The 15,898-nt window shown below is 40.8% G+C and overlaps 1 protein-coding gene across 1 annotated transcript in view; it reads left to right on the forward strand.

Annotated features, from left to right (window-relative positions):
* LOC137431653 (protein mono-ADP-ribosyltransferase PARP14) overlaps positions 1–15,299 on the forward strand; it is a 114,749-nt gene extending 99,450 nt beyond the window's left edge. The window contains exon 27 of the mRNA XM_078782294.1: positions 14,562–15,299. Within this exon, the coding sequence (XP_078638420.1) occupies positions 14,562–14,845 (284 nt within the window). The 3' untranslated portion in view covers positions 14,846–15,299. The remainder of the gene's footprint in view (positions 1–14,561) is intronic.
* Positions 15,300–15,898: the final 599 nt, after the last annotated feature.

The raw sequence follows: 15,898 nt of genomic DNA on the forward strand, positions 1-15,898 counted from the left end.
GAAAGAGAGGTGTGATGTGATGGGGGTGAGTTGCTTGAAGGATGAAGTGGGACAAATCGTTGTGGACCCAGATGGAATTAAAGGAAGATGGAAGAGATATATGGAAATACGGTTGAATGCAGAGAATGAATGGGATGGCAACATAGAGAGTAACCCAGTTTTAGGACCGGCAGAGAAGATAACCGAGAAGGAAGTTGAGGAAGCGATAAAAGCAATGAAGGGTAGAAAAGCGGGAGGGCCGACGGGAGTTGTGGGAGATATGTTGAAGGCAGCGGGAAATTGGGGTGTGAAGAGAATGACAGAGATCTGCAATCTGGTGGTGAAAGAAGGCCGCATTCCAGTGGATTGGGAACTGAGTACCCTCGTCCCTCTATACAAGGGGAAAGGTGACCCTCTGGATTGTGGCTCGTATCGAGCGATAAAGTTATTGGAGCATGGAATGAAGGTATTGGAAAGGGTGTTGGAGTGGAGGATAAGGAAGAAAGTGAAGATTGACAAAATGCAGTTTGGATTCATGCCAGGAAGAGGAACGACAGACACGCTTTTTATTGAGGCAGTTGCAGGAGAAGTACATGGAGAAGAGGAAGAAGTTGTTTCTTGGGTTTGTTGATCTGGGGAAAGCATTCGATAGGGTTCCATGTGAAGTAGTGACATGGGCATTGAGGAAGTTAGGAGTGGAGGAATGGTTGATCAGAGTAGTGATGGCAATGTACAAAAGAGCACGCACAGCTGTAAGGACGAAGGACGGGAACAGTGGTGAGTTTGAGGTGAAGGTAGGAGTGCATCAGGGGTCGGTACGAAGTCCACTACTATTTGTAGCTGTGATGGAGGTACTGGCTCAGAACGTAATGGAGGGTTTATCGTGGGAGTTGTTGTATGCAGATGATCTGGTGTTGAGTGCAGAAAGTATGGATGGACTGAAGGACAAGATGAACAAGTGGAAGGAATGTATGGAGACGAAAGGTGTGAAGGTGAATATCGGAAAAACAAAGGTGATGGCAAGTGGTAAAGCATGTGGTGAGGTGGAAAGAACTGGGAAGTGGCCATGTGCTATGTGCAGGAAGGGTGTCGGAGTGAACGCAATTCAATGTACAATGTGCGCTGAGTGGGTTCATCAAAAATGTAGTGGTTTGAGAGGGTCATTAACCAGTGTGGCAGCTACATTCAAGTGTAAGGTGTGCACAGAGGGAGCTGCAGATGGAGGAAATGTTGAGTTGGATTTTGGAGACGGCATGAAGCTGGAAGGTGTGAAAACATTTTGTTACCTAGGAGACATGCTGAATGGAGAAGGTGGATCAGACTCGGCAACGGTTGCTCGAGTGAGATGTGCATGGAAGAAGTTTCGGGAACTGAGTGGCGTGCTGACGAGGAGGGGAGTGTCGTTGAAGCTGAAGGGAAAGGTGTATGCTGCATGTGTGAGAAGTGTTATGATTTATGGGAGCGAGACATGGGCAATGAACGTAAAGCAGCAACGAAGGCTGGAAAGGGTGGAAATGCGAATGGTTTGGTGGATGTGTGGAGTATCGTTGAGAGAGAGGAAGCCAAATGATGAATTGTGAAAGATGATGGGAATAGAGCCTGTGATGGATGCTGTGAAGAGAAACAGTTTGAGATGGTTTGGTCACGTGTTGAGGAAGGATGAAAGTGACTGGTTGAGAAGAGTGATGGAAATGAATGTGGAAGGAAGTCGAGGACGGGGAAGACCGAGGAAGACTTGGTTAAAGATGGTCGAAGAAGAAATGCGGGCAAGGGGGTTAACAAGGGGAGATGCAGAAAATAGGGCAAAATGGAGAAGATTGTCATGGGGACCGCAAGGCTAACCCCTGCTCTTGCAGGGAAAATGGCCTTAAAATGCCTGTTGTTGTTGTTGTTGTTGTTGTTGTATACACCCCCACCTCCAGTAACACTCTGTTTAATACTTGGACATATACCCCCACCTCCAGTAACACTCTGTTTAATACTTGGACATACACCCCCACCTCCAGTAACACTCTGTTTAATTCTTGGACATACACCCCCACTTCCAGTAACACTCTGTTTAATTCTTGGACATACACCCCCACCTCCAGTAACACTCTGTTTAATGCTTGGAGATACACCCCCACCTCCAGTAACACTCTGTTTAGTACTTGGACATACACCCCCACCTCCAGTAACACTCTGTTTAATACTTAGACATACACCCCCACCTCCAGTAACACTCTGTTTAATACTTGGACAATGGACATACACCCCCACCTCCAGTAACACTCTGTTTAATACTTGGACATACACCCCCTCCTCCAGTAACACTCTGTATAATGCTTGGACATACACCCCCACCTCCAGTAACACTCTGTTTAATACTTGGACATACACCCCCACCTCCAGTAACACTCTGTTTAATACTTGGAGATACACCCCCACCTCCAGTGACACTCTGTTTAATACTTGGAGATACACCCCCACCTCCAGTAACACTCTGTTTAATGCTTGGGCATACACCTTCACCCCTGTAACACTCCATATAATGCTTGGACATACACCCCCACCCGTGTAACACTCTGTATAATGCTTGGACATACACCCCCACCCCTGTAACACTCCATATAATGCTTGGACATACACGCATGGGATCGCATTGGCTTAGTCTCTTCCCTTGTAAGAAAAGGTGTATTATCATCATAATGCTTAACATTCATCTCTCTTATTAATCTTGTGAAGTAATTCATTTTTGGTTCTAATTTAAAAGAGTTATATATTTTTTAATATTTTTTATTATCATTAATTAAAATTAAATCACAGAAAATACATTGTTTATATGAACCCTCATTATTAAGCCCTATTCTATCACAACGGCGATAGATTTCTAAATTATCATATGGAGAGTCTGGAAATTCTAAATCTCCTTCAGAACTTATCATATTTATACAGTAAAACTTTACTTAAACTAAACGCAAGTTTATTAGCTAATAAATACAATGTTTCAAAGCACAAAAGATAAATTTCAATGAATCTCTACTTTGGTGGAAGATATAGAAAAATATGTCAAAGATGTTAAATTGAACAAAGATAAATATGGAAATTTTTGGGTAAAACCAGTTATGGAAAATAACATGAGCCCCTCTATTTCATTTAAAGGAAGAGCTCTAACTATACCTGGAAAGACATCCATTAAAGTAAATCTAACAAAAGTTTCTCCTCTACTCCTGGCAATTTATTCAAAGCTTGAAAAAGTGATCGATCGCGATACTTTGAAAAAGAATGATAAGACCATCAACAATACTCGTGGAGAAATTTGTATTTACTTTAATAATCCAAAGGGTGTAGATCTTAGTAAAATGAATGATGTTAATATTTCTGGTGAAATGTCATTTCGTTCTATGATAGTTAGAGATTATTTAAAGATAACTTTTGATATTAAAAATGTAGAGATTGAATCCGTTAATGAAAGAAAGTATATTGATATTGATGGAAAGGTTTTTTCTGCTAATTAAATATGAGTCAATACGATAGTGAAGATTTTACTATTTCATTGGGTGATAGTGATTCATTGAGTGATAGTGATTCAGTGTGTTCAAATGATAGTTATGAGAGTAGCTTTATTGATGATGATTTTATTGTTAAATTTTGTGATCGTGATGATGATGATTTTAGTGTTGAGTTTAGTGATTAAAAAGTACTTTAAGTATAGTTTCTTCTATACCTATCAAAAAAGGTGTTTTACTTTAAGTATAGTTTAATATATAAAAAGCCTGTAAAAAGGCAGTTTCTTCTGTAAGTGTTTTACTTTAAGCACAGTTTCATCTTTAAAAAAGCCTCTAAAAAGGTGTTTTACTTTAAGTATAATTTTGCTATATAAATATGGTTTATTGCGACGTTTGTGAACAAGAATATAAACAATACAAAAGACACCTTAAAACTAACAAACACACATTTAATCTACTTCACCTACTAGCTCCTATTCAGAAGGAAACAAAACACTGTTCTGTCTGTAATAAAATATCCTCAAGAAAGGCTTCGAAATACATCTTAAAACAAATCTACATTTATCAAATTTTATCACAACTAAAAACTCTGATGGCGCTTTCAAAGGACATATTAAAATAAGACTCTTTAACTTCAAACCTCCCGAACCAGAGTCTATAGTTGATGCTGTAGAAATAGTTAAACCTGCTGTTCAAACGTTGATTGAAAAAACACTAAAATAAATGAAACCACTTAAATTTTATATGGGAGTAAAATTAGATATGTCAAAAGATGGAGGAGTTATAGATACACCATACATGAGAACTGAGCCACACTTTATGTCTTCATATCAAGATTTTAAAACAACGGGAGTCTATGATGAACTTATTAAACAAGAGCAAGATGTGGATAATTCAATCGTAGGAAGTGGATTCAATATAGGAAAAATTATTTTCATTGACATTCATATTCTTAAATCAGATCCTCCAAAAGCTTCTTCTTACATTGATTTACCCAGTGTTATCAAAAATAGAAAAGCAGTTATCAATATCAAAAATAAAGACAATAAATGTTTTCTCTGGTCTATTCTAACACATCTACAAGATAGTCATGATGAAAGAGTATCTCATTATAAAACAATATGAGAATACGTTGAATACAAAGGATCTAAATTTTCCAATGACATTAAATGATATTCCTAAATTTGAAAAGATGAATAATTTATCAGTTAATGTTTATGGTCTAACAGAAACAAACAACGTTCTGGTTTTAAAACTTTCTGAAAATTATTAAAAAGATCAAACTCATATTAATCTTCTATATTTTAATTCAGACGAAAATTCACATTATACATACATCAAAGATATTACAAAATTAATAAAACCACAAGTATGTAAAAGAACAAATAAAATATATATTTGTTTGCGTTGTCTTAACTTCTTCCATACACAAGAAAGATTAGATAAACATTCAAATTATTGTGGTGAACATAAATCAATGGTAATCAATATGCCTAAAGAAGGCTCAAAGATCTCATTCAAAGATGAAAAGAAAACAATAAAACATCCATTTGTTATATATGCTGATTTTGAAAGTATTTTAGAAAAAATTGATACTGCTTCTCCAGATCCAAAAGAATCATACACAAATAAATATCAAAAACATACTCCTTGTGGTTTTTGTTATTATATCAAATCATCCGTTGGTGATAAATATAACAAGTTAGAGATGTATAGAGGCTCAAATACCCCAGAGGAGTTTGTGAAACGACTAGAAAAAGACTGTGTTCGATTAACCAAGATAATGAGAGAAACCAATAAACCAATGTCCTTAACAAGTAAAGAAAAAAGGGAATTTATAAAAAACAATGTCTGTCATATTTGTGAGGAGAAAATTGGTAAAGGTCTAAAGGTTAGAGACCATTGTCATCTCACTGGTAAATATAGAGGTCCGGCTCATCAAAGTTGTAATATTAATTATAAACTCCCCTCTTTCATTCCTGTCTTTCTTCATAACAACGCTCATTATGATACTCATCTATTTATTAATGAACTTTCAAAGACATCTTTTTTTTTTTTTTTCTTTTTTTTTTTTGGATACAAGATCGAGGCTTGTGAAAGAGCTAACATTAATCACACAGAAAGATAAACCGACACATAAAACATATAACATGGGGAGCGGTAGACAAGATGGGGCGAGAGGGGGAGGAACACAAACGTAACACCTGACAGCAGGGACATCGAGAGATCTGTGGGAGGGAGAGGGCTTTGGGGGGGGGGAGGCATGGGAAGGGGGGGGGGTGGGAGAGGTATAAAACATATGGACACTGCTGGGACTTCCAGGAGAGAAGTTGGAATTTCAAACAAGGTGGATCTGGGGTGAATTAGTGGGTGTAGAAAAGATCAAGGTTTTGGATGGGGAAAGATAAGAGATGGTGGTGAACAGCTGTTTTAAAGACTTGGAGGGAGGAGTGGGATTGAAGGGAGTGTGGGAGTTTGTTCCAGAGGCGGGAGAAAAGAGGAATGAAAGCGTGAAGGTGAGCAGAGCCGAGATTTCGGCAGTTTAACCATCAGAGGGTTGCTGGCAGATCTTGTGCGACCTGCAGGAATATTTGGGGGACAAAGCACAGAGAGGGCTGGGGGAGCAAGGCCAGAGAGGAGTCGGTAGAAGACAGAAAGACCACCTACCTGTCTGCAGCGAGTGAGTGAAAGGCCCTCGGAGATAGCTTCATCACGGGAGATTCCAATGATTCTGAAAGCTTTGGTTTCAACAGCGTGAAGCCGAGCTAGGTGTGAGGCAGGAGCACCGGCCCATAGGGGAGAACAGTATTCCATTGAGCTGCGGATGAAAGCCTTGTATGTGGTGAGGAGCTCAGGTGTGCCGAGGAAGGACTTCGCACAACGGAGGATGCCCAGTCGGCGATTGGCTTTGGAGGCCAGCTTGGAAATGTGGTTTTCCCAAGAAAGATCATGGCAGATAGTGAGACCCAAAAGCTTGAGCGACAGAACTTCTTGGAGAGGATTGTTGAGAAAGTAGATGGGAGGGTTGTCCAGTCGATCTTTTCAGAGAGACATAGTAAGAGTGTGACCTTTGTCAGGATTGAAAGACATGTTCCACTTATTTGACCAGTCTGTGATTTTGTCCAGGTCTTCAGAGAGTGAGGAGGCTGCAGACTGCCGATCTGAGGGAAGAGGAATGGAGTGGCAGAGAGTGGAGTCATGAGCAAAGAGATAGAGAGGATTTTCCAGAGAGTCGGAGAGATCATTGATAAAGACCAGAAAAAGCACAGGGCCCAGAACACTGCCTTGGGGAACACCAGCCTGAACAGGAAGGGGAGATGAGAGAAATCCATTCAGGGCCACACGTTGTCTACGACCAGAGAGGAAGTCCGCAAGCCATGCATGGAGATTTCCATGGATACCATAGGAGGAGAGTTTGGTGAGCAGAGCTGGGTGCCAGACCGTATCGAAGGCACGTGATATGTCAAGGGAGACGACTCTGATTTCCTGTTTGGCATTGAGGACCTCCATCCATTGTTGAAACAGCAGAAGCAGCATGTCCAGAGTAGAATGACCTGGTCTGAATCCAAATTGATGATCGGAGATCAAGCCATTGGAGAAGAGGAAGGATTTGATATCCAAAGCAATGATGGATTCCATGACTTTGCTGATAATTGGGAGCAGGCTGATTGATCTGTAGTTGCAAGGATCTGTTTTTGCACCTTTTTGTGTAAAGCAGTAATGTTTGCTGATTTCCAGGATGCTGGCAGATGACCTTGAGCAAAAATGAGGGTGAAAAGAACAGAGAGAGGGTGAGATAGAGCGGCAGAGCAGGATTTTAGGACCCGTGGGCTGATGCCGTCTGGTCCAGTTGCAGAATCAGTCGAGGTTTGACAAAAACACCTCCACCTTGTCAGGAGAGAAGGACACAGAGTCCAGGAGCAGTTGGGTTCGACTGGGTAAAGTGGGAACAGAGAGAGATGGGTTTGGGACACAAGATTTTGAGGCAAACACAGAGTTGAGGCATTCGGCTTTGTCACGTGCGGTGTCAACTGTGTAGCCATTTGAGGTAAGGGAGGGGATGGAGGGGGAACAAACACCAGAAACGGATTTGACCAGACGCCACCAGGATTTGGAGGAAGGAGACAGGTTTGAGAGTTCATTCTTGAGTGTGGAGAGATAGTGCTTCCTGGCACTCCTGAGGGTAGACACACACTTGTTCCGAGCTTGGTGGAAGGAACTGAGATTGCCTTCAGTTGGATTAGCCTTCCAAGAGGCAAAGGCAAGTTGTTTCACGGCAACTGCCTCACCACAAGATTCAGTGTACCATGGACGGGAGGAAGGGTAAGACGACTGAAGACGAGATGGGATAAATCTGCGCATGAGAGAGAGCAGTTTGCTTTGGAAGAATTCCCAGGAAGAATTGATGTCAGAGGCAGTGGAGATGGGAGACCAGTCCAGATGATTGATGGCTGCTTGAAGACCATGCCAGTCGGCCTGAGTGAAATGCCAGACTCGGCGACGCTGAGGAGACTCTCTGAGAATGGCCAGAGAGATGTCCACTTTAACAAGCACATGCTCAGAAGACCAGATTGGGGCAGAAGAAGAGCAGCAGACATTTGCAGGGAAGTTTGTCATAACCAAGTCTAGAAGAGAAGATACACCATTGGCTGAGATCCGGGTCGGGAAATTGACAGATTGTGTCAATCCCAGTGAGTCGCAGAAGTCCTTTGCTGAGGTGCCATGGCTGGTGAGAGATGAACCCACACCCAGCCAGCTGGCATGATGACAGTTGAAGTCGCCACATATGAGGAAGAGAGAGTTGGGTTGAGTGGATAGAAGTTGGTCCATGTTGTCAGACAGTGAAATGTAAATGGAGTCATCACTGTTTGGAGGACGGTACAGAACACATATGAACAAAAGGTGGGAGTGGAGAGGAAGCCGTAGCCAGAGGTACTCCTGGGGGTGAGGTGGAGAGAGGGCAGTGCAAGGAGAGTGAGGAAGATAGTTTTTGATAACGATAGCCACCCCACCACCAGGACGAGGCTCAGGTCTATCATACCGGAGGAGGGAGTAACCAGGAAGAGATATTAAGGAATCAGAGACATCTTGAAGGAGGAAAGTTTCTGTTCAGCAGATCAAGTCTGGATTGTCAGAAGCAACCTGTATGGAGAGATCAGTCAGGTTTGAGCGAAGGCCCCGGATGTTTGAGGTCCATACCGTTAATGAAGAGAGAGGGGGAGCATCGGGTACAGGACAGGGGAGGGGAGATGTCGGGTAAGATGAAGGATGAGGGGGGGAGGTAGGGAGAGCAGTTGATAGTGTGTCAGAGATTACAGAAGAGTTACAAGAAAAGGAAGGACGAGGAGAACGAAAGGTTTGATGGTGAAGGGATGAGGCACAGTGAGGGGTTGTTTGAGGGGGGACAGAGGAAAGTAGAAGGTTGGGGGAGGTTGAGGTATGAGATAGAAGGGAGACGAAGTGGGGAGGAGGCAGCTTTGAGGAGGAGGAGGGGGGAGGGAGAATTGGAGAGGAATGGTATGGGAGGAGATTTGAATGGGAGGGGTTGTGGGGGAGTTTTGAAGGAGAGGAGTGAGGGGGGAGTTTAGGAGTGGAGGGGGAAGGGGGAGTTTAGGAGTGTCGTGGCAAGTGGGGGATTTGGAGGGGAGGGGCAAGAGGGGAGTTTAGAAAGTGGATGATTAATGAATGACGAACATTGATAACAAATTGGGTTTATTGTGATTTTCAAGTTAGCAATCCGATTAAGAACGATGGAGGAAGGATGGAAAGAATGTGAATTTAAAGCATGCAGTGATTTAGAGTTATAAGGGATTGAATTTTTTTTTTTTGAAGTGGAATGAGTTGGAGAGGAAATTGAAAGAAGCCTTTTAAATATGAAGAAAAACCGTGTTGTAATATACCACTGAATAAAACACTGAAGGGGAAAGTTTAAACATATTTAAATAATATTTAAACAGAACCGTGAACAATCTTAAATGCACAAAATTCCGACGGTGGGAGGGCCGAGAGGGACCACCACGAGTCACGTGAACAGAGCAAAAGGTGGATGGCAAGGAGATAATGGGTGCGGGGCGAACAGCACACCTGGACAGAAGTACAGGATGAGACAACAGCACACGTGGAGAAAGGAAAAATAAATGTTTTTGGTTTTTTTTTTTTGGGGGAGGGTGGGGATTTAAAACGTCAGGAGACATTTCTGGAGACATTTCAGCAATTCCTAACATGGATCAGAAATACATTTCATTCACAAAAACAATTCATACATCTCCTATAACTCAGATCAGATTTCTTGATACATTTAAATTCATGGCAAGTCCATTGGCTAACTTGGTTCAAAATCTAAAAGAGTTCCCATGTCTTTCCGAGTATTTTTCAGATAAAGATTTACTTCCACAAAAGGGAATTTACCCCTATGATTATATGGACTCATTTGAGAGATTCAATGAAACACAACTTCCTTCAAAAGAAAATTTCTATAATAAATTAAATAATAGTCATATATCTGATAAAGATTATGTGCACGCACAAAATGTTTGGGAAAAATATAACATCAAGAATCTTGGTGAGTATCATGATTTGTATCTCAAAACTGATGTGCTTTTATTGGCCGATGTGTTTGAGGTTTTTAGATCTGTTTGTCGTGCTGGATATGGATTGGATCCTGTTCACTATTACACAGCGCCTGGATTGGCCTGGAGCGCGATGTTGAAAATGACAAAGCAAGATTTGGATTTGATAACCGATGTTGACATGCTTTTGATGATTGAAAAGGCTAAAAGAGGAGGAATTTCACAAGTCTGCTCGAGCAGATACGCAAAAGCAAATAACAAATATCTTCCAAATTATGATTCAACGAAAGAGAGTTCTTACTTGATGTACTATGATGCGAACAACCTGTATGGCTGGGCAATGTCTCAGGCTCTTCCTTATGGAAAACTTAGATGGGTAAAGGAAAAAGACTACAAAAAGGTTTTACAAGATGTATGTATCTCTACACAAAAAGAATTGGATGATTCAAAGGTTGGTTATTATTTTGAGGTCGATTTTAAATATCCCGAAGAACTTCATAATAAACATAAAGATCTTCCATTGGCTTGTCAGAAAGAAAGTCCAAAGAAAGAATGGTTGAGTGATTATCAACGATCGTTTGATTTAGGTGAATCAACAGAAAAATTACTTACTACATTATATGACAAGAAAAATTATGTTCTACACCAAAGAAATTTGCGACAATATTTATCAAAAGGTCTAAGAGTAGAGAAGATCCATAGGGTCCTAAAGTTCAATCAAAGTCATTGGTTAAAGGAGTACATTGATTTTAATACGCAAAGAAGAACAGAGTCAAAAACAGATTTTGAGAAAGACTTTTATAAATTGATGAATAATGTGGTCTTTGGTAAGACCATGGAGAATGTGAGGAAAAGACAAAATATCAGACTCGCAACATCTTGGGAACGAGCATCAAAATTAATTAACAGACCGAGTTTTTTTAAGAGCTGAGGTCTTTACTGAGAACTTTTGTGCGATCCATTTGGTCAAAGAGTGTATTAAAAATGGACAAACCTATTTATATTGGAACATCAATTCTTGATTTATCAAAGTCATTAATGTATGATTACTTTTACAATAACTTGAGGAAGAAATATCAAAATGATGTTAATCTACTTTATATGGATACAGATAGTTTTATTTTGAAAATTAATACTGATGATGTTTATTCAGACATGAAAGAGGACATTAATATCTATGATACTAGTAATTATAGTCCAGAGGGTGAGTTGTTCTCTTCTAAAAATAAAAAGGTGATTGGAAAGTTCAAGGATGAATTAGGAGGAAGTGTTATGAGTAAATTTGTGGGATTGAGGTCAAAGGCTTATGCTTATAAATACATTGTGAATAATGTTGAAAAGACTGATAAAAAGTTGAAAGGTGTAAAGAAAAAATGTTATGAAAGAAACAATAAACTTTAAGGATTATTATAACTGTTTAACAACAAAGAAAGAAGAGTTTAGAAAGATTAATTCAATAAGAAGTTATAAACATCAATTATATTCAGAAGAAGTGAATAAGAAAGCATTGGGGGCTTTTGATGATAAGAGGTTTATTTTAGAAAATGGAATTGATAGTCTCCCTTATGGTTATAAGTGTTAAAATATATATAAGTGATAAGTTTAAAAGGGGGGTTAGGGATTTTAACGGGCTACCGCCGCCTTTTTTACTATTATATAAATGATAGAACCAAGTATCAACAAGACTAAAGAGTGGAGGTGTAATCAACCTTGGTATATAAATGGAAAACATAACGAATGTGAAAAATATCAAATAGGTATAATTGAAAAGGCAACTGGTAAAAAAGTTCACAAAACAAATAAGAGAATTAATTTAAATACTGGTGAGTTGGGTAAAAAAGATGGAAATATTTTTGAGTGGATGGAAAACTTTGATGGTCGTCAGGAAAATATATACTTTAATTTAAAAATGGTATGTGGCACTGGAGGTGCTCAAACAAGAACATTGAGGGAGGTTTATCATTTTATCTTAGCTCAGTTAAAATATCTTGATAAAGAACCAAACAAACATATTTTTTGTTAATATATTAGACGGTGATGGTAGTGGTAAGAGAATTAAATTATTTCCTACGCATAAACAAATATTTGTAGGATCGTTGTTTGAGTGGTCTACTAGACAACAATGATCATTGATAGTAAGAGTGAAAGGTTCATAAGGCCAAGGGGGGAAGGACTAGAGGTGTTAAGGGGAAATGAAGAAAAGTGAGGGTGAGAGGGAAATTTACATGTAAGTGAATGGAGAAATAGGGGTGGTCCAGGAACAACATTTTTCCTCTACTTACACCCCCACCCCTGTAACACTCCATATAATGTTTGGACATACACGCATGGGATCGCATTGGCTTTTAATAGTTTCAATTTGCTAATTTCAAACTGGGAATACAGGCCGATGTCGTACGAGTTACCTTCAAAATGGGCACTGCAAATGACGCTTGAAGTGGTTAGGCCATACCACTTTCCTTATGTTGGTCAGTTTTCCCTTGGCTATCCATATTTTCCTTACAGCTAGATATTTTTGGAATCATGTGCACTCACAACATCTTTGGTTGTACAGTATTTTTTTTAAATTTTATTTATACAAGTTCGAGACCCGTGTAAGAGCTAACATTAATCGCAAAAAAACAAACGGACAAATAAAACATAAAATAAGGGAGCGGGAGACAAGATGGGGAGAGGGAGGGAAGCACACAAGTACAACAGTCAAGAACAGGGACATCAGGAGATCTGTGCGAGGGAGAGGGCTTGGGGGGCAGGAGGCATTGGAAGGGGAGAGGGTTTGGGAGAGGTATAAAACATGGACACTGCTCGGATTTCCAGGAAAGAAGTTGGTATTTCAAAAAAGTGGATCTGGAGTGAATTCATGGGGGTAGAAAAGATCAAGGTTTTGGATGGGGGAACATAAGAGATGGTGGTGAACGGCTGTTTTAAAGACCTGGATGGAGGAGTGGGATTGAAGAGAGTGAGGGAGTTTGTTCGAGAGGCAGGAGAAAAGAGGAATGAAAGAGTGAAGGTGAGCAGAGAATCTTGATTTTGGCAGTTTAACCATAAGAGGGTTGCTGGCAGATATTGTGCGACCTGCAGGAATATTTGGGGGACAGAGCACAGAGAGAGCTGGGGGAGCAAGGCCGGAGAGGAGTCGGTAGAAGACAGAAATACCACCAACCTGCCTGCGGTAAGTGAGGGAAAGGCCCTCGGAGTTGGCTTCATCATGGGAGATTCCAATGATTCTGAAAGCTTTGGTTTCAACAGCGTGAAGCCGAGCTAGGTGTGAGGCAGGAGCACCAGCCCAGAGGGGGGATCAGTATTCCATTGAGCTGTGGATGAAAGCCTTGTATGTGGTGAGGAGCTCAGGTGTGCCAAGGAAGGACTTCGCACGACGGAGGATGCCCAGTTGGCGACTGGCTTTGGAGGCCAGCTTGGAAATGTGGTTTTCCCAGGAAAGATAATGGCAGATAATGAGACCCAAAAGCTTGAGTGACAGAACTTCTTGGAGAGGATTGTTGAGAAAGTAGATGGGAGGGTTGTCCAGTCGGTCTTTTCAGAGAGATTTCGTGAGCATGTGAGATGTATCAGGATTGAAAGACATGTTCCACTTGTTTGACCAGTCCGTGATTTTGTCCAGGTCTGCAGAGAGTGAGGAGGCTGCAGACTGCCGATCTGAGGGATGAGGAATGGAGTGGCAGAGAGTGGGGTCATCAGCAAAGAGATAGAGAGGATTTCCCAGAGAGTCAGGGAGATCATTGATGAAGACCAGAAAAAGCACAGGGCCCAGAACACTGCTTTGAGGAACTCCAGCCTGAACAGGAAGGGGAGATGAGAGAAATCCATTCAGGGTCACATGTTGACTGCGACCAGAGAGGAAGTCCGCAAGCCATGCGTGGAGGTTTCAATGGATACCATAGGAGGAGAGTTTGGTAAGCAGGGCGGGGTGCCAGACCGTATCGATGGCACGTGATACGTCAAGGAAGATAGCTCTAATTTTCTGTTAGACATTGAGGACCTCCATCCATTGTTGAGACAGCAGAAGCAGCATGTCCAGAGTAGAATGATCTGGTCTGAATCCAAATTGATGATCTGAGATCAAGCCATTGGAGAAAAGGAAGGATTTGATGTCAGATGCGATGGCATCAGTTGGTGGATGTTAAAGATCTCATGGTGTCCTTCAAAGAGAAGGCGAGCTATCGCTGGCACTCTGAGACAAATTCCAAACTCCTGCCCAAACGATTACTGGGAAACCACCCAGCATGACCCCAGGCCAAGAAGCTGCTTCCGCAGAATCAGTGCTCTGTAACTGACACGTCAGATCAGATCAGATAGTATAAAAAATATGAAATTGATAATACAGGTGTATGGGATCACAAATTGATGACTTTTGTTAATTGTTTATTTATGTTTATAATTTATTTTATATATGATGAAATGGTGCTTAGATGGAACACCAAACAGGCAAACCCAAAGAAGAAGACAAACTTATTCCTTTGGAAGACAGTTTTTTACTCAACAAGATTGTGTCTTTCTCTTGCAGCAACTGCACATGGAATGGGGACATACTTTGCAGTGAACTCTGCCTATTCTGCCCAAAAAACGTATTCCCCTCCTGATTCTAACGGGCAGCAGCACATAATCCAGGCACGTGTGGCTACTGGAGATTTTTGCAATGGAAACAGTCAAATGAAAGCTCCACCACCTAAGAAGGGACAGAATGAGCTGTACGACAGTTTGGTGAATGATGTCAGTAACCCGATCATATTTGTAATCTTCCGGGATGATCAAGCTTACCCTGAATACCTGATTAGTTTTAGTTGTTGACAGGTTTGAAGCACTGTGCAATTAAATAATTTATACAATTGATGCAATGGTTGTGTAAATTTCAATAAAAAATAGCTGGGAGTTCTTTATCTTGAAAACAGATTTTTACACCCGAGGATTTTTTGTGCTCAACACATACTCGGAATTTTTCAAATCATTACATGCTATATTTATCATTTGATTTAAAAAGGTGATTGTGGTTACTGTACATATGTAATACTAGCAGGATGCCCATGATCTAGTGTGTTTTAAGGGTCTTAACCTGTTTAACCCTGAGCTTCTTGGACTTTAAGCTCCCCCACTCTGGGCTCCCTGGAGAACTCTGACCATATGCTCTGTGGGGGTAGAATATGCTCCTGGTCACTGAAAAGTCTAAAATTTTTATTTTGGGTTTCTGCCTGGAAAAATGTTTTTCTACACCTGCAATTACAAATAAATGATATTTTGAATCGTAGACTTTATTTCTTCGTTTTTGAGTTCATCGCCAATGCTCTACCTTGTGTTGCCAGTCAAACCAGCAGTTGTTGCCCGACTTTCTGATGCACAACAATTCTCCATAAAAACCTCTCTCACCCTTATTTATTTATTTATTTCCCCATGGTCTCAGGCTCGCAGTGTAGCTCATTTTATTCATGGTCTAAAGCTAATTTTCTCTTGTTTACAAACATATCACGAGCAACTCCCGAAGCAATTGGCGGCATAAATAAAGTATGGCGCAGCCGGTGTTCCGGCCACCAGGGTTCAGGATCATAAATGGATCTAAGGGTCTTAAAGGGGCCTGAGGGGTCTAAGGGACTAAAGGGGCTAAAGGGTGAAAGAGGCAAAGGGGTCTAAAGTTTCCAAAGAGTTTTAAACTATCCAAATAGACTTAAATTGTCCAAAGGGTATTAAAAAGTCGATAGGTATTAAGTCTTGAAATGGTCGAAGAAGGTGCATATGTTCAAAAAAGGTCTAAATGGGTAAGAAGGGGACAAAAGGGTGTAAAGGTCGAAGGGGTCTCAACGGTCTAATGGGATCTAAAGGGTGTAAAGGGAAGTTATTTGCAGGTCCACA

Source organism: Myxine glutinosa, chromosome 7, assembly GCF_964187855.1.
Source record: "Myxine glutinosa chromosome 7, kmMyxGlut1.1, whole genome shotgun sequence".
NCBI classification, from domain to species: Eukaryota; Metazoa; Chordata; class Myxini; order Myxiniformes; family Myxinidae; genus Myxine; species Myxine glutinosa.